The sequence below is a fragment of the Oncorhynchus mykiss genome, chromosome 2 (assembly GCF_013265735.2).
Source record: "Oncorhynchus mykiss isolate Arlee chromosome 2, USDA_OmykA_1.1, whole genome shotgun sequence".
In the NCBI taxonomy this organism is placed as follows: Eukaryota; Metazoa; Chordata; class Actinopteri; order Salmoniformes; family Salmonidae; genus Oncorhynchus; species Oncorhynchus mykiss.
The window spans coordinates 18,945,996-18,971,208 of record NC_048566.1 but is presented as its reverse complement, the minus strand read 5'-3'; the positions used below and the strand labels follow the sequence as shown (position 1 = coordinate 18,971,208).

Genomic DNA, 25,213 nt, shown 5'->3' with positions numbered 1-25,213 from the left:
CCCGGGTGAACCCGGTAAACGTTGATTGCCTCCGTTTTGAACTAGGCCGCCTCCCGGCATTGAGCTGGGTGCCCCAAATTTGGTCGGATGGAGAATTTTACACACCATGCTTACATCACTGGGCCCGTAATCAACCAATCAAACTTTATTGGTATGGTAATATTTACCTAATTTGTCAAATCCTAAAAGAGGGTTAGCAACCTTTTGTTGTTCAATGAAATGGGAGAATTACTGTCAGAAGATGGAGGAAACTGGGGTTTTGTTTGACACTACTAGTGAGTCGAGTGAAGCTAATAGTACAGAAAGTGAGAATGAGTGGGTTACAGTGGCGAAGAAAAAGGTAAACAATAAAAGTAAAGCTATGTTGGAAAATAGGGAACCACTAGACTCGTTTTTGGTCCTAGTCAGGGTTTTGGATGAATGCTACTTGGAAAATCCGTTCAATGTCTCCAGGAAAATCTGGAATGTGTTGGAAGAAAGTGTGGAGTCGGTGAGTCACAAGAAGTGGTCTTCTTTTTGTTTATGTCTGCGGAGCAGAAGAAGTGTGTGTTAAGCAGTGGCGACCCGTCATTCAGGGCAGGTGGGGCTCTGAGACCAACATTCTTAGCAACAAATGTATAAATATTTTTTTTGGGGGGGCTTGCCTGTTTTGCATGTTATTTTGGCATTAATACGTGTCACATGTCAGTTTGAAACAATGTAAAAATATATATATTGAGTTAATAAAGCTGCATACAAACATGGGCTGTGGTTCAAACTCAAAGTAGACAGCCCTCGGCTCTTGGGGGAATCCCCGCTGCTTTGTTTGTCTTTGGTCCAAATGATTAGCCAAGCAAGGGACGTTTGCTACGCTAGCCCCTCAGCCCTCGTTTTTTAATGGAGTTTGCAACGCTAGCCCCTCAGCCCTCGTTTTTTAATGGAGATTGCAACGCTAGCCCCTCAGCCCTCGTTTTTTAATGGAGTTTGCAACGCTAGCCCCTCAGCCCTCGTTTTTTAATGGAGTTTGCAACGCTAGCCCCTCAGCCCTCGTTTTTTAATGGAGTTTGCGAGTGTACAATTATGTTCACTTCGGAGCCTGAAAAGCCCCATAATTCAACTTGTAAACTGAACCTAAACTTAAGCCTGAACTTAACCTCAACGTCAATATGGAGTCAACATACAAGTGTAAGTAAAAACTAATGTAATTAAGTTAGAAATTGTGCTACTAATGCACAAACACAAGTTTTTGTTTGGTTAGCTTTTGGAAATTGTAGAAATAAAACATTTTCCTCCTTCAGAAGTAGCTAAGCAGGCTAATGTTAGTTAGCAAATTAATTTGCAAGCTATCATACAGTAGGTGTATATTAATAATTATGTAGTTAATATAAGTAGACATGCAATCATATAAAGCACCCACAAGCTACCGGTGGCTGAAAACACAATCATTGCGGGATGAACAGCTGAAGAATTTCCGGGCAGAGGCGGTCCATTTAAAAATCATTCCTTCCTCCCTCGCCCTTTGCCCTGCAAGTGTATACTCGTCAGACGTCATGATACCTCATCAGAACTGCCCACGTAATTTGAGGGCTGGGGGATAGGGTATGTCTTTTAAGTGTTTGGAATGCAGCCATGGTCTCGTTTTTTTGAGTAAGGCAACTCCAAAATGCAGGTGTTTCAGCCTAGCTAAGTGCTTTCTGTGGTGGTGGGGCTAGACAGCAGAAAATAGGAGCATTAATGCCGTGATTGACTCAGTGTTCTGTCACTCATGGGGTCCCTACACAATAGCCAAGCTTAAGTCCTTAGAAAGGGTAGACATCCAACATTTCAGCCAATGGTTAGTCGGTTAACCAGGGGAGGAAAGACCTTGGACCATTGTTACTCTAACTTCCGCGACGCATATAAGGCCCTGCCCCGCCCCCCTTTCGGAAAAGCTGACCACGACTCCATTTTGTTGATCCCTGCCTACAGACAGAAACTAAAACAAGAGGCTCCCACGCTGAGGTCTGTCCAACGCTGGTCCGACCAAGCTGACTCCACACTCCAAGACTGCTTCCATCACGTGGACTGGGAGATGTTTCGTATTGCGTCAGATAACAACATTGACGAATACGCTGATTCGGTGTGCGAGTTCATTAGAACGTGCGTTGAAGATGTCGTTCCCATAGCAACGATTAAAACATTCCCTAACCAGAAACCGTGGATTGATGGCAGCATTCGTGTGGAACTGAAAGCGCGAACCACTGCTTTTAATCAGGGCAAGGTGTCTGGTAACATGACCGAATACAAACAGTGCAGCTATTCCCTCCGCAAGGCTATCAAACAAGCTAAGCGCCAGTACAGAGACAAAGTAGAATCTCAATTCAACGGCTCAGACACAAGAGGCATGTGGCAGGGTCTACAGTCAATCACGGACTACAGGAAGAAACCCAGCCCAGTCACGGACCAGGATGTCTTGCTCCCAGGCAGACTAAATAACTTTTTTGCCCGCTTTGAGGACAATACAGTGCCACTGACACGGCCTGCAACGAAAACATGCGGTCTCTCCTTCACTGCAGCCGAGGTGAGTAAGACATTTAAACGTGTTAACCCTCGCAAGGCTGCAGGCCCAGATGGCATCCCCAGCCGCGCCCTCAGAGCATGCGCAGACCAGCTGGCCGGTGTGTTTACGGACATATTCAATCAATCCCTATACCAGTCTGCTGTTCCCACATGCTTCAAGAGGGCCACCATTGTTCCTGTTCCCAAGAAAGCTAAGGTAACTGAGCTAAATGACCACCGCCCCGTAGCACTCACATCCGTCATCATGAAGTGCTTTGAGAGACTAGTCAAGGACCATATCACCTCCACCCTACCTGACACCCTAGACCCACTCCAATTTGCTTACCGCCCAAATAGGTCCACAGACGATGCAATCTCAACCACACTGCACACTGCCCTAACCCATCTGGACAAGAGGAATACCTATGTGAGAATGCTGTTCATCGACTACAGCTCGGCATTCAACACCATAGTACCCTCCAAGCTCGTCATCAAGCTCGAGACCCTGGGTCTCGACCCCGCCCTGTGCAACTGGGTACTGGACTTCCTGACGGGCCGCCCCCAGGTGGTGAGGGTAGGCAACAACATCTCCTCCCCGCTGATCCTCAACACTGGGGCCCCACAAGGTTGCGTTCTGAGCCCTCTCCTGTACTCCCTGTTCACCCACGACTGCGTGGCCACGCACGCCTCCAACTCAATCATCAAGTTTGCGGACGACACAACAGTGGTAGGCTTGATTACCAACAACGATGAGACGGCCTACAGGGAGGAGGTGAGGGCCCTCGGAGTGTGGTGTCAGGAAAACAACCTCACACTCAACGTCAACAAAACTAAGGAGATGATTGTGGACTTCAGGAAACAGCAGAGGGAACACCCCCCTATCCACATCGATGGAACAGTAGTGGAGAGGGTAGCAAGTTTTAAGTTCCTCGGCATACACATCACAGACAAACTGAATTGGTCCACTCACACAGACAGCATCGTGAAGAAGGCGCAGCAGCGCCTCTTCAACCTCAGGAGGCTGAAGAAATTCGGCTTGTCACCAAAAGCACTCACAAACTTCTACAGATGCACAATCGAGAGCATCCTGGCGGGCTGTATCACCGCCTGGTATGGCAACTGCACCGCCCTCAACCGTAAGGCTCTCCAGAGGGTAGTGAGGTCTGCACAACGCATCGCCGGGGGCAAACTACCCGCCCTCCAGGACACCTACACCACCCGATGTCACAGGAAGGCCATAAAGATCATCAAGGACATCAACCACCCGAGCCACTGCCTGTTCACCCCGCTATCATCCAGAAGGCGAGGTCAGTACAGGTGCATCAAAGCTGGGACCGAGAGACTGAAAAACAGCTTCTATCTCAAGGCCATCAGACTGTTAAACAGCCACCACTAACACTGAGTGGCTGCTGCCAACACACTGACACTGACTCAACTCCAGCCACTTTAATAATGGGAATTGATGGGAAATGATGTAAATATATCACTAGCCACTTTAAACAATGCTACCTTATATAAATGTTACTTACCCTACATTATTCATCTCATATGCATACGTATATACTGTACTCTATATCATCGACGGTATCCTTATGTAATACATGTATCACTAGCCACTTTATACTATACTATGCCACTTTGTTTACATACTCATCTCATTTGTACATACTGTACCCGATACCATCTACTGTATCTTGCCTATGCTGCTCTGTACCATCACTCATTCATATATCCTTATGTACATATTCTTTATCCCCTTACACTGTGTACAAGACAGTAGTTTTGGAATTGTTAGTTAGATTACTTGTTATTACTGCATTGTCGGAACTAGAAGCACAAGCATTTCGCTACACTCGCATTAACATCTGCTAACCATGTGTATGTGACAAATAAAATTTGATTTGATTTACAGTATCTTTGATTGGACTGATCATGTCAACATCTTACTTTCACAATCTTAATTGTGAAATAATGAAGAGAAATATAGATACAACATATCGGTGCTCATTGGACATAAACATTACACAACAATTTGGAGATAGCAAATTCAACAATGAGTGGTTTGTAAGGAATTGGTGACAGTGCCTAACTGCAAGCATTGCAGCTGGGAAGTCGGGAATAAACAGCTCAAACTGGGAAAATATATTTTGAACGGTCATTCAACTCAGAATTGTAAATCTGTCATCTTTCTCTTTGATGACAAAATTTGTCCACAAGGACTGCCGCGCCACTTTCCTGTTCAAGCATATCACAACAAGTGAGTCCAAAAATGTCTTATGCTGCTTCATAAATGATGTACTGTAGGATGCCAGAGAGATATCTATCTTGTAGCTAAGAAAGTAATACTAAGTGTATGTTGTGTAGTAAGCTGTTAGTAGCCCATGTGCCTCACCCTAATAATCTGGTCTATTTTCACCAACGTGGTATTGTAAACACATTGTTCCTGGCCGGTGTGTGCTTCTTTACTAAATTGTTTTGAACAGCTCTGACAGTGCTACTGATAGTAGTGATGGCGCTTGTTTTTTTTAAAGGCACTAAATTAGGCTGAATTAACTGTTTCACTGCCCTACAAGGCTCTGCTGAAAGCCAGGTGTAACAGTGGTAAGGTGTTGGGACTGCTGTTGGGACAGCTTTATGTAGGCTCTAACAGTTTGTGGGCACCGTTTGTCACCGTTATAGGGCAGTTCATGTATTGTTTAGTGTTGTTGTGTAGTTGCTTTACTGGAATGCACCCACTTTAAGAAATAATCATTTTTGCTTAACTAAGATTTACATGCTAAAATCTCCACTGGTGTTAAGACTCAAAAATATATAATCGGAATGTTTCCTGCATGGATTTTCGTAGCAGGGAGCCTATCAAGGGGGTTATTTATTGGGTGGAGCAAGAAATAAAGGCAGAAGATATAACGGAAGACATCAATGGAGTTGTTGGTGCACGCCGATTGACCTCTATGGTGGACGGAGAAAAGAAGTTAACTTCATCCCTGCTACTGTTCTTTGAAGAAGAGTCTCTCCCTTCTCATATAAAGTTAGGATTCATGAGATACCCTGTAAGAGCTTTTGTGCACAAGCCTCTTCAGTGTCATGAATGTAAAAGATCTGTCAAGTGTGTGCAGAAGGGAAGAATATCGTATACTAGATGAAGGGAAAGGCTGCAAATGTGGAGGGGAACATGTGCCTGAATTCTTGGAGAATGAGGTGGCAAGGGTAAGGGGTGTCCAGTCTCCTATCTGGAGGTGTTGAGAAAATTGGAAGGAACGAGTGGCGGGGAATAAGCAATGGTAGTAGAGCCACCAAGACCAGTGAAGGCTTCTCATCAACCAAGGGATAGTAAAATGCTACATGTTAAAAAGGTGAACTTAGTATTATTTATTGCAATGATCATAAACTGTACAGCACAAGCGAAGAAGAAGTCTAACAAAATTGGAGTCATTGGAGTCAGGGTGGTGAGGTCTGCCCAACGCATCACCGGGGTCAAACTACCTGCCCTCCAGGCCACCTACAGCACCCGATGTCACAGGAAGACCAAAACAATCATCAAGGACAACAACCACCCGTCTCAAGGCCATCAGACTGTTAAATAGCCATCACTAGCACATTAGAGGCTGCTGCCCTATATACATATACTTGAAATCACTGGCCACTTTAATAATTGGAATATTAGCCACTTTAATATTGTTTGACGTTTTGCATTACTCATCTTGTGTGTGTGCGTGTATACTGTATTCTATCCTATTCTACTGTATCTTAGTCTATGCCGCTCTGACATTGCTCGTCCAAATATTTCTATATTCTTAATTCCATTCCTTCCATTCCATTCCTTACTTTAGATTGTGGGTATTGTTAGATATTACTTGTTAGATTTGACTGCACTGTTGGAGCTAGAAACACAAGCATTTCGCTACATCTGCAATAACATCTGCTAAATGTGTATGTGACAAATTTAATTTGACCTATTTGATTTCGAGGTAATTTTACGAGTCAACTAGTGTTATAACTGGAAGTCTACAGGAACAATTAGCATGCTAGCTGTTCCTGTTCATCCAACTCTGGGGAAGTAAATAAATAGCCTCATTGCCAAAATCTCAAACTATCCTTTTAGTTTGGAAGAAATTTGTCATTGGGGCTAATTACAAGGGGAGCCTTTTTTTGTTGTTGTGGTTATTCTGTCAAATTCGTAGTTGGGACATTTTTAAATGGTCATTTTCCGGATGGAAAAACAGTTTGTCAACTTAAACGACCAAAACCAGATAGAAATAATTCAGAAACAATATTGAACTTAATATATTTTGAATAATACCATCTTTGAGAAGGAACAATCCAATGAAAGCTCCACGGTCAGGGCGAATCAGAAATACAAAAAACAGGCATTCAGGGCACATGCTTCTTGATTGTGTTATGCTTGAGCAGAGGAACACAGCATTAGCCATGGCAGAATGCATAGAATTGCAGGATATTATCTTTAAAACTGCAACATTTTCTCTGCTCAATGAGAAAATGTGTAGAATTGCAGAAAATGTGCTTCACAAAAGCAACATTTTCTACTTTACCCTTCTAGCTATATGGCTGTTCAAGTGTATACTTCCTGTTCCAATGAACTGTGGGGAGGTCAAAATATACAGTATGATGGGGATCCCTGGGTTGCCGGTTTGCCTGAGTGGGGGTCCTTGGGCACAAAGTTTGAAAACCCCTGTATAAAATGGTATAGGCTACTTTCAGTCATTCATTTCTTAGTCTCTCTTTCACTCCTCTCTCAAGAGGACCTGAGCCCTAGAAGCATGCCTCAGGACTACCTGGCCTGATGACTCCTGGCTGTCCACCTGGTCGTGCTGCTGCTCCAGTTTCAACTGTTCTGCTTGTGGCATAGCACTTTGTGACATCAGCTGACGTAAAAAGTGCTTTAGAAATATATTTTATTGATAAATGTTTCAGCGTTATCAATATCAATGAATATTTGATTAACATATTACTGTAAATAGTTTTGGATGCGATATTGAATTTGGGTTCAGATTTTGTGACTTAGTAAGTATTCTTACTCTTGAACTCCCCAAAATAAATCCTCTGGCATCAACCTCATGATCAACTCTAAACTTAGATGATATACTTACCTGGGTGAGTTTTAGTTGGAGTAATGTATGTGTGTGTGGAAGCTACATTGAAATGTTATTAACTTTTTGTATTACCAGTCACATTGCGACTAATGGAGAATGAGCAAATGATTACGTTAATATTCTCTTCTCCTGAGCAATGTAGCTTTCATCGGTTGCAATTTATGATCCCCTTTTCCTTATCAATGATTTCAATTTGCTGTCAAAATCACCTCCATTAAGGACATTTACTGGAAGACCCTGATCAGACACAAGACAATGACACAGTGGATGGGAAATCTATTAAGACTTAATTTCTTAATGTTTTTTTACAATACAATTTGAACATGGATCAGTCACATTTTGCCTGATTTAAGTTACATAAATCCATCAATGATTCAAATGGAAAACAGATTGTATTTTTGCCTTTGGGTTGTCCCCAAACTTTCTGGTTACACAGCTAGAATGAGATTAAGAAGGATTAGACAGTGAAGTCATCAAATTGAAGATTATCCAGGAAGTATATCGGCATTGGAAGCCAAATTGAACTCCCAATGAATGGAGCTGACCGAAACAATGGAAACAGTTGGCTCCGATACTTACGGGGCTCGTTCATTACATCTCCGTCTAATCCCTCTCTCTCATTTTTTATTTTTGAACCTTTATTTAACTAGTCAAGTTAGTTAAGTTAATATTCTCCTCACATAAATCAAGTGATATCAGAAGAGATTTAGGGGAAGAGCTTTCACTGATTCAGATGAACACCCACTTTCACAGTAATTGTCCTCTGTTACAAAATGTTGATTTATCACCATCTCTAATGTTCTTGGTATACCGTTTCCTTTTGTGAGTTGAAGGAGATGCATGAAATGTTTGCCTGTTTACAATGAATAATAATTTACCCTCCAATATCCCTGTGTTTTGGCTTTGTTGGTATACCCCAGGTTTTGTGGAGGGAAGACTGTTGGAAAAGCATTCCAGATGAAGCCGGTTGAGAGAATCCCAAGTGTGCAACCCTGTCAAGGCAAAGGAAGGCTACTTTTGAAGAATCTAAAATATATTTAATGTAAAACTTTTTTGGTTACATGATTCAATGTGTGTTATTTCATAGTTTTGATATCTTCACTGTTATTCTACAATGTTGAAAAATAGTACAAATAAATACCCTTGAGTCCAACCTTTTGAATGGTACTGTAGATTTGAGCAATAAGGCCTGAGGTGTAGTATATGGCCAATATACCACGGCTAAGGGCTGTTCTTATGTGCGACAGTGCCTGAACACAGCCCTTAGCCGTGGTATATTGGCCATAAATCAAACTCCCGAGGTGCCTTACTGCTATTATAAACTAATTACCAACATAGTTATAGCAGTAAAAATAAATGTTGTCATACGGTCTGATATACCATGGCTGTCAGCCAATCAGCTTTCAGGGCTTGAACCACCCAGTTTATCATTGATTTTTGACTACTGTAAATATGAGCACCCCACTGCTTTTTTTGTATGTGTAGACTAGCATCTTCTTTGGACGCCAGGTCCTGGTAAATTCTTAATGGACAACTGGAAAGAGTTGAACATTTTCTTTCTCTTCTGTTCATGCTGCTGGGTTGGGCAGTGAGGTAGTGTCAGATACTACAATAACTCAGGTCTGTGTGTAGAGTGCCTTCAGAAAGCATTCATACACCTCGACTTACTCCACTTTGTTACAGCCTGAATTCAAAATGGATGACGAAATAATTCTCACCCATCTACACATTTAATAATTTTTTTGCCAATGTATTGAAAATGCAATATAGAAATCTCATTTAGATAAGTATTCAAACCCCCGAGTCACATGTTAGAATCACCTTTGTCAGTGATTACAGCTGTGAACCTTTCTGGGTCTAACAGCACACCTGGACTGTACAAAACTTGCACATTAAATTCTTCAAGCTCTGTCAAGTTGCTTGTTGACCATTACTAGACAGCCATTTAAGTCTTGCCTTACTTTCGAGTTGATTTAAGCCAAAACTAAGCAACTGCAGTGTATTGCGTTTTAGGTTATTAAAATATGAAGACTGGTACTCGTGTTGTTTGCCCCAAACAAACCATGTATCCAAGACCTTCAAATGTTTTAATTTTTCTTGGTGTAGTATCATTTGTGGATTCAAATAAAGTATTTATTGTGTAAGGACATGTTTCATAATATTGAACAAAAGACCAAGTCTTGTCTTTATGCTGCTTAGATTAATTCAGACCAACCACCACAGTTCTTAGTGAAAATCAGACCAACCACCTCAGTTCAGAAAATCAACATTGTTTTGAAGAAATACTTTAGTACACAAAATGCAAAGTATTATGTCAGTGTTATTTGAAGAATAGTTTATTTTTGGGGTTAATGTTTAATTTCTCCATGCTTCCTCCTGACCGTGCATTGCTGCAGCACAAGAGGGGCCTCATGATTTTATTACACAAGTTATGCCTCATGAAATACACAATCAATGGGATTTACCAATTTTGAATTTACATAGATTTTACACTCAATTGAGACTTCAGAGGAGAGAAGACGGGAAAGAAATACAAATCCATCCAATGAAGAGGAAGATATCCAAGTAGTCTCTCTGGTCTTTGTTCCTCAGAGAAGATCTCCTGCAAGACAAAAACGGTCAGCCCCAGTGTTCTACTTCCCAGTCGTGTGTGTGTGTGTATTACCGTATGAATGCGTCCCTAACATTTAGCCACAGGTGTACGCCACTTCCAGGTACTTGTAGGTTCCAACACATGGATCTCCATACAGAGAGTTGGACGCCGGGACGTCACACTGGATCTTACCATTACACCTGTGTCAACGACAGGAACAGGTTAACACTACAGTCATGTTTCTACAGTCCAGGTTAACACTACAGTCATGTTTCTACAGTACAGGTTAACACTACAGTCATGCATTTGTAATAGTACATACTGCAGGTACAATACCTCACTGCCACCTTACTGGTGGTTATGGATTGGCTGAGGCAGTTGGTGTTGGCTAGTTGGTTAGCGGGCCGTTTAAAAGAACACACTAGCTGGTCACGGCGGCCATAGTTGGCACTGTAGATCTGGATCGTTCCTTCATCTGAAGGAGATAAGGAGGAGAGGTAAGACTGGATGTCTGGTGTGTTCTAGTGATGGTAATATAAACTATATATAATACTGCTCTACTATGCTATTATATAATATACACTGCTCAAAAAAATAAAGGGAACACTAAAATAACACATCCTAGATCTGAATGAATGAAATATTCTTATTAAATACCTTTTTCTTTACATAGTTGAATGTGCTAACAACAAAATCACAAAAATCATGAATGGAAATCACATTTATCAACCCATGGAGGTCTGGATTTGGAATCACACTCAAAAGTGGAAAACCACACTACAGGCTGATCCAACTTTGATGTAATGTCCTTAAAACAAGTCAAAATGAGGCTCAGTAGTGTGTGTGGCCTCCACGTGCCTGTTTGACCTCCCTACAACGCCTGGGCATGCTCCTGATGAGGTGGCGGATGGTCTCCTGAGGGATCTCCTCCCAGACCTGGACTAAAGCATCCGCCAACTCCTGGACAGTCTGTGGTGCATCAATGCCTTCCTCTTGCAGGCACTGCTGACACATCCCAGCCACATGAGGTCTAGCATTGTCTTGCATTAGGAGGAACCCAACCACACCAGCATATGGTCTCACAAGGGGTCTGAGGATCTCATCTCGGTACCTAATGGCAGTCAGGCTACCTCTGGCAAGCACATGGAGGGCTGTGCAGCCCCCCAAAGAAATGCCACCCCACACCATGACTGACCCACCGCCAAACCGGTCATGCTGGAGGATGTTGCAGGCAGCAGAACGTTCTCCACGGCGTCTCCAGATTCTGTCACGTGCTCAGTGTGAACCTGCTGTCATCTGTGAAGAGCACAGGGCGCCAGTGGCGAATTTGCCAATCTTGGTGTTCTCTGGCAAATGCCAAACGTCCTGCACGGTGTTGGGCTGTAAGCACAGACCCCACCTGTGGACGTCGGGCCCTCATACCACCCTCATGGAGTCTGTTTCTGACCATTTGAGCAGACACATGCACATTTGTGGCCTGCTGGAGGTCATTTTGCAGGGCTCTGGCAGTGCTCCTCCTGCTCCTCCATGCACAAAGGCGGAGGTAGCGTTCCTGCTGCTGGGTTGTTGCCCTCCTACTGCCTCCTCCATGTCTCCTGATGTACTGGCCTGTCTCCTGGTAGAGCCTCCATGCTCTGGACACTACGCTGACAGACACAGCAAACCTTCTTGCCACAGCTCGCATTGATGTCCCATCCTGGATGAGCTGCACTACCTGAGCCACTTGTGTGGGTTGTAGACTCAGTCTCATGCTACCACTAGAGTGAAAGCACCGCCAGCATTCAAAAGTGATCAAAACATCAGCCAGGAAGCATAGGAACTGAGAAGTGGTCTGTGGTCACCACCTGCAGAACCACTCCTTTATTGGGGGGTGTCTCGCTAATTGGCAATAATTTCCACCTGTTGTCTATTCCAACAGCATGTGACATTTGTCAATCAGTGTTGCTTCCTAAGTGGACAGTTTGATTTCACAGAAGTGTGATTGACTTGGAGTTACATTGTGATGTTTAAGTGATCCCTTTATTTTTTTGAGCAGTGTATATATAATCATTATATGAGAGGAGAATATATTGTATGAGGAGTGTTGACACGCTTACCACATTCTAGAACATTAGAGCCTTACCACATTCTAGTTGAACATCAGAGCCTTACCACATTCTAGTTGAACATCAGAGCCTTACCACATTCTAGTTGAACATCAGAGCCTTACCACATTCTAGTTGAACATCAGAGCCTTACCACATTCTAATAGAGCATTAGAGCCTTACCACATTCTAATAGAGCATCAGAGCCTTACCACATTCTAATAGAGCATCAGAGCCTTACCACATTCTAATAGAACATCAGAGCCTTACCACATTCTAGTTGAACATCAGAGCCTTACCACATTCTAGTTGAACATCAGAGCCTTACCACATTCTAGTTGAGCATCAGAGCCTTCACACGTGATGCTGCGTGCTGCCAAGACAAACAAACAGGAATTACACACCACACTGCCCACTGCTGGGCAGACATAAATAAAATACATACATTTTCATAGCAGACATTAGCCTGGTGTAGTATTTTGTATTAATATACATAGAAACAGACTGACTTGCTGGGCTGCAGGTGTAGGTGGTATCCAGGTATTTGTAGATTCCAACACAGGGGTCAGAAGTACGGAAGACTTCAGTGTTCACTTCACACACCTGTTTCCCATTGCACCTGGGGGATATCAGGAGGTAAGATGAGTTATGGCTGGGATTTAATCAAACGCGGTGTCAACAAGCATGCAGCGCTTGACATTTAAAGCACACATTTGCAGTGTTTACTGTGAACATCAGGAAAATTGGCTTTAAAAAGGCACATTGATACTGCAATGTGCTTTTCAACAACGTGCCCCTGAATCCCAGCCGGTCTTTATCAAATAAACACTGACTGAGTACCTCTGTGAGAGGACCTCCAGGGTGCCCGTCTGTGAACACTGTGTGTTGGTCAGCTGGTTGGCAGGTCGTCCTTCTCTGCAGGTGGTTCCGTCAGTCCTTCCATACAGAGCTCTCTCAATGAAGATCACTCCAGAATCTAGCAGGGCAAGAAAACTCAACATGTAAAGAAACAGACAGCACTATGGAGAGACCATCAGGATGGAATGTGTGTGTTCTTACCACAGATCAGGAACTGGACGTTTTCTCCATTGTCACAGGTGACCACTCTCGTCACTGAGTGAGAAACATAATTACCATAACGTTATAGATGTGGATGCGCGCACACACACAACCACCCACACACACAAACATAGACAACCACCCCACACACACAAACATAGACAACCACCCACACACACAAACATAAACAACCACCCACACAAACTGGTCGGGTTTAACTAAGAACTATGTACCTGCAGCTGGTAGTGTACAGCAAACTGCAGCCAGCACTGAAACACATCACACAGCTAGTTCAGCTTTTCTAACCTTGGTCAGTCTCATCGCAATTCTTTACAGAAGAGTAGTGTACAGCATATACAGTAAGTATATAAATAATGTACAGTATATAGTATGGTACTGCGTATAGACAGACATGGGACATCACCTAGTCCTCAGATAATACAGGATGCTGTATATTAGACCTGGGTCATACTGTTGATATTGGACTTCAATTACTTTCAATACAAACTGATATAGAAACATCTGGAAAATACTGGAATGTATATTTTAAACGCCCTCAAATACATATTTTGTTACAAGTCAGTCAGTATACTCACAGGTGAACGCAGTCAGTCTGACAAGGAGCATGATGCTGGGTACAGGTGTGGTAGTAGCTGGTTCAGTTGTAGTAGTAACACGTAAGATGTTACAGATGGTCACCTGGACAAATACACCTAACATTTATTGATACTTGCCAAGAACAGATCCTTGTTTGCAACGCATCAACCAGGAACACAAAGCACAGCAGATTAGCAGTCAACTCGGCAACACAGAACTAAAATCTCACGCCAGCTCAAACCACATGTACTGTGTGATGGTGCCGTCCTTCCGTTACGCAATCACCACAGCATGAAGCCCATTTTAGTTATCGTTGGGTTTTATTTTCTCTGGGTGTCAATCTACCTGTGAACATGTCACGTAATACAGTTTCAGTAAACAGTTTGGTTAATTCTCCACGGGAGACAATCTAATTAACCAGTGCTTAATTTTAGCCGGCTGGCACCTTCCTGTTTTAGACTATCGTTGGGAACCTTTTTAGCCAGATTCAGTACCTCTCCCAGAATTTCATTTTTTACAATGTAAAATGTAAAAACGAGAGATATGGTCTTTTGGCAGGAACATGTCAGACATCTCCAGTGAGAGTACTACTCATCATTGGGTGAGTCAGTGATACTGGTAACTATTTTCAGTGTCACTGACTTGCCGAATGATGCTACGTATAGTCTGAGACCAGGCTGCAATGCGATGATATGCATACAATGATTTATTACAAAAGTGATATTCCTTCATGCGTTCCGGTACCTCAGAATTCCCCAGGTCACCCCCTTCTCGCGCTCACTTTTTGTTCCGGCACCTACCAAGTTACCAATTAAGCACTGAATTTAACAAAGTTTTCATGCGCAGGTCTTCCCATATTCACATAGATGACTACACCATATGTGATTGAATCGCAAGACAGCGTTATATTGGTTTTTCATTTCAATAGTACAATCGCCAGTTACCATAGATTAACATAATTTACGCCATTTGCTAAGTCCTTTGTTGTTTCTTTATTGGACCAATTACACGTGTACACTTTGATTGTTTCAAGTTGTTTGTATTGTTTGCTTATCTCACCCTGAGCTGGCTTGTTTCTCCTGCATCTCTGAAAGGAGCTTGTTCAGGTATTAATGATTATATATCCTATGGCAGACGTCCCCAATTACATTCAGCCGTGGGACGATTTTGCTTTACGGGAATTCTATTAATGCCCCTGGCCTGCGCCCCGGGTGAACCCGGTAAGCGTTGATTGCCTCCGTTTTGAACTAGGCCGCCTCCCGGCATTGAGCTGGGTGCCCCAAATTTGGTCGGATGGAGAATTTTACACACCATGCTTACATCACTGGGTCCGTAATCAACCAATCAAACTTTATTGGTATGGTAATATTTACCTAATTTGTCAAATCCAAAAAGAGGGTTAGCAAGTTTAAGTTACATGAATCAATCAATGATTCAAATGGAAAACAGATTGTATTTTTGCCTTTGGGTTGTCCCCAAACTTTCTGGTTACACAGCTAGAATGAGATTAAGAAGGATTAGACAGTGAAGTCATCAAATTGAAGATTATCCAGGAAGTATATCGGCATTGGAAGCCAAATTGAACTCCCAATGAATGGAGCTGACCGAAACAATGGAAACAGTTGGCTCCGATACTTATGGGTCTCGTTCATGACATCTCCGTCTAATCCCTCTCTCTCATTTTTTATTTTTGAACCTTTATTTAACTAGTCAAGTCAGTTAAGTTAATATTCTCCTCACACAAATCAAGTGATATCAGAAGAGATTTAGGGGAAGAGCTTTCACTGATTCAGATGAACACCCACTTTCACAGTAATTGTCCTCTGTTACAAAATGTTGATTTATCACCATCTCTAATGTTCTTGGTATACCGTTTCCTTTTGTGAGTTGAAGGAGATGCATGAAATGTTTGCCTGTTTACATTGAATAATAATTTACCCTCCAATATCCCTGTGTTTTGGCTTTGTTGGTATACCCCAGGTTTTGTGGAGGGAAGACTGTTGGAAAAGCATTCCAGATGAAGCCGGTTGAGAGAATCCCAAGTGTGCAACCCTGTCAAGGCAAAGGAAGGCTACTTTTGAAGAATCTAAAATATATTTAATGTAAAACTTTTTTGGTTACATGATTCCATGTGTGTTATTTCATAGTTTTGATATCTTCACTATTATTCTACAATGTTGAAAATAGTACAAATAAATACCCTTGAGTAGATGTCCATCCTTTTGAATGGTACTGTAGATTTGAGCAATAAGGCCTGAGGTGTAGTATATGGCCAATATACCACGGCTAAGGGCTGTTCTTATGTGCGACAGTGCCTGAACACAGCCCTTAGCCGTGGTATATTGGCCATATATCACAAACTCCCGAGGTGCCTTACTGCTATTATAAACTAATTACCAACATAGTTATAGCAGTAAAAATAAATGTTGTCATACGGTCTGATATGCCATGGCTGTCAGCCAATCAGCTTTCAGGGCTCGAACCACCCAGTTTATCATTGATTTTTGACTACTGTAAATATGAGCACCCCACTGCTTTTTTGTATGTGTAGACTAGCATCTTCTTTGGACGCCAGGTCCTGGTAAATTCTTAATGGACAACTGGAAAGAGTTGGACATTTTCTTTCTCTTCTGTTCATGCTGCTGGGTTGGACAGTGAGGTAGTGTCAGATACTACAATAACTCAGGTCTGTGTGTAGAGTGCCTTCAGAAAGCATTCATACACCTCGACTTACTCCACTTTGTGTTACAGCCTGAATTCAAAATGGATGACGAAATAATTCTCACCCATCTACACATTTAATACATTTTTTGCAAATGTATTGAAAATGCAATATAGAAATCTCATTTAGATAAGTATTCAAACCCCCGAGTCACATGTTAGAATCACCTTTGTCAGTGATTACAGCTGTGAACCTTTCTGGGTCTAACAGCACACCTGGACTGTACAAAACTTGCACATTAAATTCTTCAAGCTCTGTCAAGTTGCTTGTTGACCATTACTAGACAGCCATTTAAGTCTTGCCTTACTTTCGAGTTGATTTAAGCCAAAACTAAGCAGCTGCAGTGTATATTGCGTTTTAGGTTATTAAAATATGAAGACTGGTACTCGTGTTGTTTGCCCCAAACAAACCATGTATCCAAGACCTTCAAATGTTTTAATCCTTCTTGGTGTAATATCATTTGTGGATTCAAATAAAGTATTTAGTGTGTAAGGACATGTTTCATAATATTGAACAAAAGACCAAGTCTTGTCTTTATGCTGCTTAGTTTAATTCAGACCAACCACCACAGTTCTTAGTGAAAATCAGACCAACCACCTCAGTTATATCTACCTATATCTATCCTACCATGCCTTTCTAAGGTCTTCGAAAGCCAAGTCAACAAACAGATTACCGACCATTTCGAATCTCACCATACCTTCTCTGCTATGCAATCTGGTTTCAGAGCTGGTCATGGGTGCACCTCAGCCACGCTCAAGGTCCTAAATGATATCTTAACCGCCATCGATAAGAAACATTACTGTGCAGCCGTATTCATTGTTCTGGCCAAGGCTTTCGACTCTGTCAATCACCACATCCTCATCGGCAGACTCAACAGCCTTGGTTTCTCAAATGATTGCCTCGCCTGGTGCACCAACTACTTCTCTGATAGAGTTCAGTGTGTCAAATCGGAGGGTCTGTTGTCCGGACCTCTGGCAGTCTCTATGGGGGTGCCACAGGGTTCAATTCTTGGACCGACTCTCTTCTCTGTATACATCAATGAGGTCGCTCTTGCTGCTGGTGAGTCTCTGATCCACCTCTACGCAGACGACACCATTCTGTATACTTCCGGCCCTTCTTTGGACACTGTGTTAACAACCCTCCAGGCAAGCTTCAATGCCATACAACTCTCCTTCCGTGGCCTCCAATTGCTCTTAAATACAAGTAAAACTAAATGCATGCTCTTCAACCGATCGCTACCTGCACCTACCCGCCTGTCCAACATCACTACTCTGGACGGCTCTGACTTAGAATACGTGGACAACTACTTAGGTGTCTGGTTAGACTGTAAACTCTCCTTCCAGACCCATATCAAACATCTCCAATCCAAAGTTAAATCTAGAATTGGCTTCCTATTTCGCAACAAAGCATCCTTCACTCATGCTGCCAAACATACCCTTGTAAAACTGACCATCCTACCAATCCGACTTTGGCGATGTCATTTACAAAATAGCCTCCAATACCCTACTCAACAAATTGGATGCAGTCTATCACAGTGCAATCCGTTTTGTCACCAAAGCCCCATATACTACCCACCATTGCGACCTGTACGCTCTTGTTGGCTGGCCCTCGCTTCATACTCGTCGCCAAACCCACTGGCTCCATGTCATCTACAAGACCCTGCTAGGTAAAGTCCCCCCTTATCTCAGCTCGCTGGTCACCATAGCATCTCCCACCTGTAGCACACGCTCCAGCAGGTATATCTCTCTAGTCACCCCCAAAACCAATTCTTTCTTTGGCCGCCTCTCTTTCCAGTTCTCTGCTACCAATGACTGGAACGAACTACAAAAATCTCTGAAACTGGAAACACTTATCTCCCTCACTAGCTTTAAGCACCAACTGTCAGAGCAGCTCACAGATTACTGCACCTGTACATAGCCCACCTATAATTTAGCCCAAACAACTACCTCTTTCCCAACTATATTTTATTTATTTAGCTCCTTTGCACCCCATTATTTTTATTTCTACTTTGCACATTCTTCCATTGCAAAACTACCATTCCAGTGTTTTACTTGCTATATTGTATTTACCTTGCCACCATGGCCTTCTTTGCCTTTACCTCCCTTCTCACCTCATTTGCTCACATTGTATATGGACTTGTTTATACTGCATTATTGACTGTATGTTTGTTTTACTCCATGTGTAACTCTGTGTCGTTGTATCTGTCGAACTGCTTTGCTTTATCTTGGCCAGGTCGCAATTGTAAATGAGAACTTGTTCTCAACTAGCCTACCTGGTTAAATAAAGGTAAAATATTTTTTATTTTTTTTTAAGTTCAGAAAATCAACATTGTTTTGAATAAATACTTTAGTACACAAAATGCAAAGTATTATGTCAGTGTTATTTGAAGAATAGTTTATTTTTGGGGTTAATGTTTAATTTCTCCATGCTTCCTCCTGACCGTGCATTGCTGCAGCACAAGAGGGGCCTCATTATGATTTTATTACACAAGTTATGCCTCATGAAATACACAATGAGATTTACCAATTTTGAATTTACATAGATTTTACACTCAATTGAGACTTCAGAGGAGAGAAGACGGGAAAGAAATACAAATCCATCCAATGAAGAGGAAGATATCCAAGTAGTCTCTCTGGTCTTTGTTCCTCAGAGAAGATCTCCTGCAAGACAAAAACGGTCAGCCCCAGTGTTCTACTTCCCAGTCGTGTGTGTGTGTGTGTGTATTACCGTATGCATGCGTCCCTAACATTTAGCCACAGGTGTACGCCACTTCTAGGTACTTGTAGGTTCCAACACATGGATCTCCATACAGAGAGTTGGACGCCGGGACGTCACACTGGATCTTACCATTACACCTGTGTCAACGACAGGAACAGGTTAACACTACAGTCATGTTTCTACAGTCCAGGTTAACACTACAGTCATGCATTTGTAATAGTACATACTGCAGGTACAATACCTCTCTGCCACCTTACTGGTGGTTATGGATTGGCTGAGGCAGTTGGTGTTGGCTAGTTGGTTAGCGGGCCGTTTAAAGGAACACACTAGCTGGTCACGGCGGCCATAGTTGGCACTGTAGATCTGGATCGTTCCTTCATCTGAGGGAGATGAGGAGGAGAGGTAAGACTGGATGTCTTTGGTGTGTTCTAGTGATGATAATATAAACTATATATAATACTGCTCTACTATGCTATTATATAATATACACTGCTCAAAAAAATAAAGGGAACACTAAAATAACACATCTTAGATCTGAATGAATGAAATATTCTTATTAAATACCTTTTTCTTTACATAGTTGAATGTGCTAACAACAAAATCATGAATGGAAATCACATTTATCAACCCATGGAGTTCTGGATTTGGAATCACACTCAAAAGTGGAAAACCACACTACAGGCTGATCCAACTTTGATGTAATGTCCTTTAGTCAAAATGGAGGCTCAGTAGTGTGTGTGGCCTCCACGTGCCTGTTTGACCTCCCTACAACACCTGGGCATGCTCCTGATGAGGTGGCGGATGGTCTCCTGAGGGATCTCCTCCCAGACCTGGACTAATGCATCCGCCAACTCCTGGACAGTCTGTGGTGCAACGTGGCGTTTGTGGATGGAGCGAGACATGATGTCCCAGATGTGCTCAATTGGATTCAGGTCTGGGGAACGGGCGGGCCAGTCCATAGCATCAATGCCTTCCTCTTGCAGGCACTGCTGACACATCCCAGCCACATGAGGTCTAGCATTGCCTTGCATTAGGAGGAACCCAGGGCCAACCACACCAGCATATGGTCTCACAAGGGGTCTGAGGATCTCATCTCGGTACCTAATGGCAGTCCGGCTACCTCTGGCAAGCACATGGAGGGCTGTGCAGCCCCCCAAAGAAATGCCACCCCACACCATGACTGACCCACCGCCAAACCGGTCATGCTGGAGGATGTTGCAGGCAGCAGAACGTTCTCCACGGCGTCTCCAGATTCTGTCACGTGCTCAGTGTGAACCTGCTGTCATCTGTGAAGAGCACAGGGCGCCAGTGGCGAATTTGCCAATCTTGGTGTTCTCTGGCAAATGCCAAAACGTCCTGCACGGTGTTGGGCTGTAAGCACAGACCCCACCTGTGGACGTCGGGCCCTCATACCACCCTCATGGAGTCTGTTTCTGACCATTTGAGCAGACACATGCACATTTGTGGCCTGATGGAGGTCATTTTGCAGGGCTCTGGCAGTGCTTCTCCTGCTCCTCCTTGCACAAAGGCGGAGGTAGCGGTCCTGCTGCTGGGTTGTTGCCCTCCTACGGCCTCCTCCATGTCTCCTGATGTACTGGCCTGTCTCCTGGTAGTGCCTCCATTCTCTGGACACTACGCTGACAAACACAGCAAACCTTCTTGCCACAGCTCACATTGATGTCCCATCCTGGATGAGCTGCACTACCTGAGCCACTTGTGTGGGTTGTAGACTCAGTCTCATGCTACCACTAGAGTGAAAGCACCACCAGCATTCAAGTGATCAAAACATCAGCCAGGAAGCATAGGAACTGAGAAGTGGTCTGTGGTCACCACCTGCAGAACCACTCCTTTATTGGGGGTGTCTTGCTAATTGGCAATAATTTCCACCTGTTGTCTATTCCAACAGCATGTGACATTTGTCAATCAGTGTTGCTTCCTAAGTGGACAGTTTGATTTCACAGAAGTGTGATTGACTTGGAGTTACATTGTGATGTTTAAGTGATCCCTTTATTTTTTTGAGCAAAGTATATATAGTCATCATATGAGAGGAGAATATATTGTATAGGAGAGTGTTGACACGCTTACCACATTCTAGAACATTAGAGCCTTACCACATTCTAGTAGAGCATCAGAGCCTTACCACATTCTAGTTGAACATCAGAGCCTTACCACATTCTAGTTGAACATCAGAGCCTTACCACATTCTAGTTGAACATCAGAGCCTTACCACATTCTAGTTGAACATCAGAGCCTTACCACATTCTAGTTGAACATCAGAGCCTTACCACATTCTAGTTGAACATCAGAGCCTTACCACATTCTAGTTGAACATCAGAGCCTTCACACGTGATGCTGCGTGCTGCCAAGACAAACAAACAGGAATTACACACCACACTGGCCACTGCTGGGCAGACATAAATAAAATACATACATTTTCATAGCAGACATTAGCCTGGTGTAGTATTTTGTATTATTATACATAGAAACAGACTGACTTGCTGGGCTGCAGGTGTAGGTGGTATCCAGGTATTTGTAGATTCCAACACAGGGGTCAGAAGTACGGAAGACTTCAGTGTTCACTTCACACACCTGTTTCCCATTGCACCTGGGGGATATCAGGAGGTAAGATGAGTTATGGCTGGGATTTAATCAAACGCGGTGTCAACAAGCATGCAGCGCTTGACATTTAAAGCACACATTTGCAGTGTTTACTGTGAACATCAGGAAAATTGGCTTTAAAAAGGCACATTGATACTGCAATGTGCTTTTCAACAACGTGCCCCTGAATCCCAGCCGGTCTTTATCAAATAAACACTGACTGAGTACCTCTGTGAGAGGACCTCCAGGGTGCCCGTCTGTGAACACTGTGTGTTGGTCAGCTGGTTGGCAGGTCGTCCTTCTCTGCAGGTGGTTCCGTCAGTCCTTCCATACAGAGCTCTCTCAATGAAGATCACTCCAGAATCTAGCAGGGCAAGAAAACTCAACATGTAAAGAAACAGACAGCACTATGGAGAGACCATCAGGATGGAATGTGTGTGTTCTTACCACAGATCAGGAACTGGACGTTTTCTCCATTGTCACAGGTGACCACTCTCGTCACTGAGTGAGAAACATAATTACCATAACGTTATAGATGTGGATGCGCGCACACACACAACCACCCACACACACAAACATAGACAACCACCCCACACACACAAACATAGACAACCACCCACACACACAAACATAAACAACCACCCACACAAACTGGTCGGGTTTAACTAAGAACTATGTACCTGCAGCTGGTAGTGTACAGCAAACTGCAGCCAGCACTGAAACACATCACACAGCTAGTTCAGCTTTTCTAACCTTGGTCAGTCTCATCGCAATTCTTTACAGAAGAGTAGTGTACAGCATATACAGTAAGTATATAAATAATGTACAGTATATAGTATGGTACTGCGTATAGACAGACATGGGACATCACCTAGTCCTCAGATAATACAGGATGCTGTATATTAGACCTGGGTCATACTGTTGATATTGGACTTCAATTACTTTCAATACAAACTGATATAGAAACATCTGGAAAATACTGGAATGTATATTTTAAACACCGTCAAATACATATTTTGTTACAAGTCAGTCAGTATACTCACAGGTGAACGCAGTCAGTCTGACAAGGAGCATGATGCTGGGTACAGGTGTGGTAGTAGCTGGTTCAGTTGTAGTAGTAACACGTAAGATGTTACAGATGGTCACCTGGACAAATACACCTAACATTTATTGATACATCTCCAGTGAGAGTACTACTCATCATTGGGTGAGTCAGTGATACTGGTAACTATTTCCAGTGTCACTGACTTGCCGAATGATGCGCTGTACTCTCGCCGGGGATGTCCGACATGTTGTGCCAAAACACCATCTCTAGACTAACTTCGTCCTCATATTGTAGCCTACGATATATGTGTCTCCACACACCTAGGCCAAGGCTATTGATGGATTCAAAACAAGGTGGTTTTTATTGAGCTCAGTCAGTTTGTCAGTGTCAAAGTAGCCTGTCATTGCGATCATTTATGCACTATTAAAGATTCTGCCAAAGTCAGTCATGTCAAATTATGCAGAATTGCATTCAATGTATTTATATAAAAGGCCACATTTTTCCCAGACCCTAGGCTACAAAAAAAGTTCCCGTGTGTGTAGTTCTACTCTATGCCACTATACACACACACAATCTGTTCTCAGAACATTTTGTATTATTATATAATTAAATCCATAACACTCCATTTAGTATGATAAGTCACATTTCATACGGTATGTATTAATTTGAGAACATCCAACCATTTTGTATGAAACATTACAAATTAAAATTCATATTATGTTACAAATTTGCAAAAGTAATAAAATGTTACAATTCTAGGTAGGAGGTAGGCAGCTAACGTCATATAGCTTGATAACGTTAGCTTAGCCTAGGGGTTACGTTTAGGAGCTAAGGGGTTAAGGTTAGCTAAAAGGGTTAAGGGATGCGTTAGCTAACATGCTAAGTAGTTGCAAAGTAGCTAAAAAGTAGCCAGTAGTTGAAAAATTTTATTAGCTAAAGTGTCAATGTTGTTTCAAACTCGTCACCTTTGGGTTGCTAGAAATTTGCCTTATACACCCACCCTGACCAACCACCATGCTTACGTTTTTGTCTTAATAAGTAACCATACTGAATCATGCTAAACTGAGAGTTCTGGGTGTACTTTTACTACGTATAGTCTGAGACCAGGCTGCAATGCGTTGATATGCATACAATGATTTATTACAAAAGTGATATTCCTTCATGCGTTCCGGTACCGCAGAGTTTCCCAGGTCACCCCCTCTTCTCGCGATCACTTTTTGTTCCGGCACCCACCAAGTTACCAATTAAGCACTGAATTTAACAAAGTTTTCATGCGCAGGTCTTCCCATATTCACATAGATGACTACACCATATGTGATTGAATCGCAAGACAGCGTTATATTGGTTTTTCATTTCAATAGTACAATCGCCAGTTACCATAGATTAACATAATTTACGCCATTTGCTATGTCCTTTGTTGTTTCTTTATTGGACCAATTACACGTGTACACTTTGATTGTTTCAAGTTGTTTGTATTGTTTGCTTATCTCACCCTGAGCTGGCTTGTTTCTCCTGCGTCTCTGAAAGAAGCTTGTTCAGGTATTAATGATTATATATCCTATGGCAGACGTCCCCAATTACATTCAGCCGTGGGACGATTTTGCTTTACGGGAATTCTATTAATGCCCCTGGCCTGCGCCCCGGGTGAACCCGGTAAGCGTTGATTGCCTCCGTTTTGAACTAGGCCGCCTCCCGGCATTGAGCTGGGTGCCCCAAATTTGGTCGGATGGAGAATTGTACACACCATGCTTACATCACTGGGCCCGTAATCAACCAATCAAACTTTATTGGTATGGTAATATTTACCTAATTTGTCAAATCCTAAAAGAGGGTTAGCAACCTTTTGTTGTTCAATGAAATGGGAGAATTACTGTCAGAAGATGGAGGAAACTGGGGTTTTGTTTGACACTACTAGTGAGTCGAGTGAAGCTAATAGTACAGAAAGTGAGAATGAGTGGGTTACAGTGGCGAAGAAAAAGGTAAACAATAAAAGTAAAGCTATGTTGGAAAATAGGGAACCACTAGACTCGTTTTTGGTCCTAGTCAGGGTTTTGGATGAATGCTACTTGGAAAATCCGTTCAATGTCTCCAGGAAAATCTGGAATGTGTTGGAAGAAAGTGTGGAGTCGGTGAGTCACAAGAAGTGGTCTTCTTTTTGTTTATGTCTGC

General features: G+C 42.7%; 2 protein-coding genes across 5 annotated transcripts; both read right to left on the bottom strand.

Moving 5' to 3' along the window:
- Positions 1-9,813: 9,813 nt before the first annotated feature.
- On the bottom strand, positions 9,814-15,144 carry LOC110517769 (L-rhamnose-binding lectin CSL2-like). Of its 3 annotated transcripts, none has more exons than XM_036940767.1 (10): positions 14,706-14,754; positions 13,961-14,063; positions 13,598-13,633; positions 13,365-13,418; positions 13,146-13,281; positions 12,815-12,924; positions 12,634-12,678; positions 10,558-10,696; positions 10,294-10,421; positions 9,814-10,230 (listed from the first exon to the last, which is right to left on the bottom strand). In XM_036940767.1, exons 2-9 carry the CDS (start codon positions 13,989-13,991, stop codon positions 10,316-10,318), a joined length of 657 nt encoding a protein of 218 aa, XP_036796662.1. In that variant the 5' UTR covers positions 13,992-14,063; positions 14,706-14,754; the 3' UTR covers positions 9,814-10,230; positions 10,294-10,315. The 3 variants fall into 3 exon arrangements, with proteins under 3 accessions (XP_036796662.1, XP_036796657.1, XP_036796660.1); XM_036940762.1 differs by lacking the exon at positions 14,706-14,754 and adding an exon at positions 15,021-15,144 and having other exon boundaries at positions 9,943-10,230; XM_036940765.1 differs by lacking the exon at positions 14,706-14,754 and adding an exon at positions 15,021-15,144 and having other exon boundaries at positions 9,943-10,230; positions 10,314-10,421.
- A 3,912-nt stretch (positions 15,145-19,056) lies between these two features.
- On the bottom strand, positions 19,057-24,731 carry LOC110508936 (L-rhamnose-binding lectin CSL2-like). Of its 2 annotated transcripts, none has more exons than XM_036940776.1 (10): positions 24,537-24,731; positions 23,043-23,145; positions 22,680-22,715; positions 22,447-22,500; positions 22,228-22,363; positions 21,897-22,006; positions 21,716-21,760; positions 19,643-19,781; positions 19,431-19,538; positions 19,057-19,343 (listed from the first exon to the last, which is right to left on the bottom strand). In XM_036940776.1, the coding sequence occupies exons 2-9, from the start codon at positions 23,071-23,073 to the stop codon at positions 19,433-19,435; spliced, it is 657 nt and encodes a 218-aa protein (XP_036796671.1). In that variant the 5' UTR covers positions 23,074-23,145; positions 24,537-24,731; the 3' UTR covers positions 19,057-19,343; positions 19,431-19,432. The 2 variants fall into 2 exon arrangements, with proteins under 2 accessions (XP_036796671.1, XP_036796664.1); XM_036940769.1 differs by having other exon boundaries at positions 19,411-19,538; positions 24,537-24,730.
- Between the last annotated feature and the right edge of the window lie 482 nt (positions 24,732-25,213).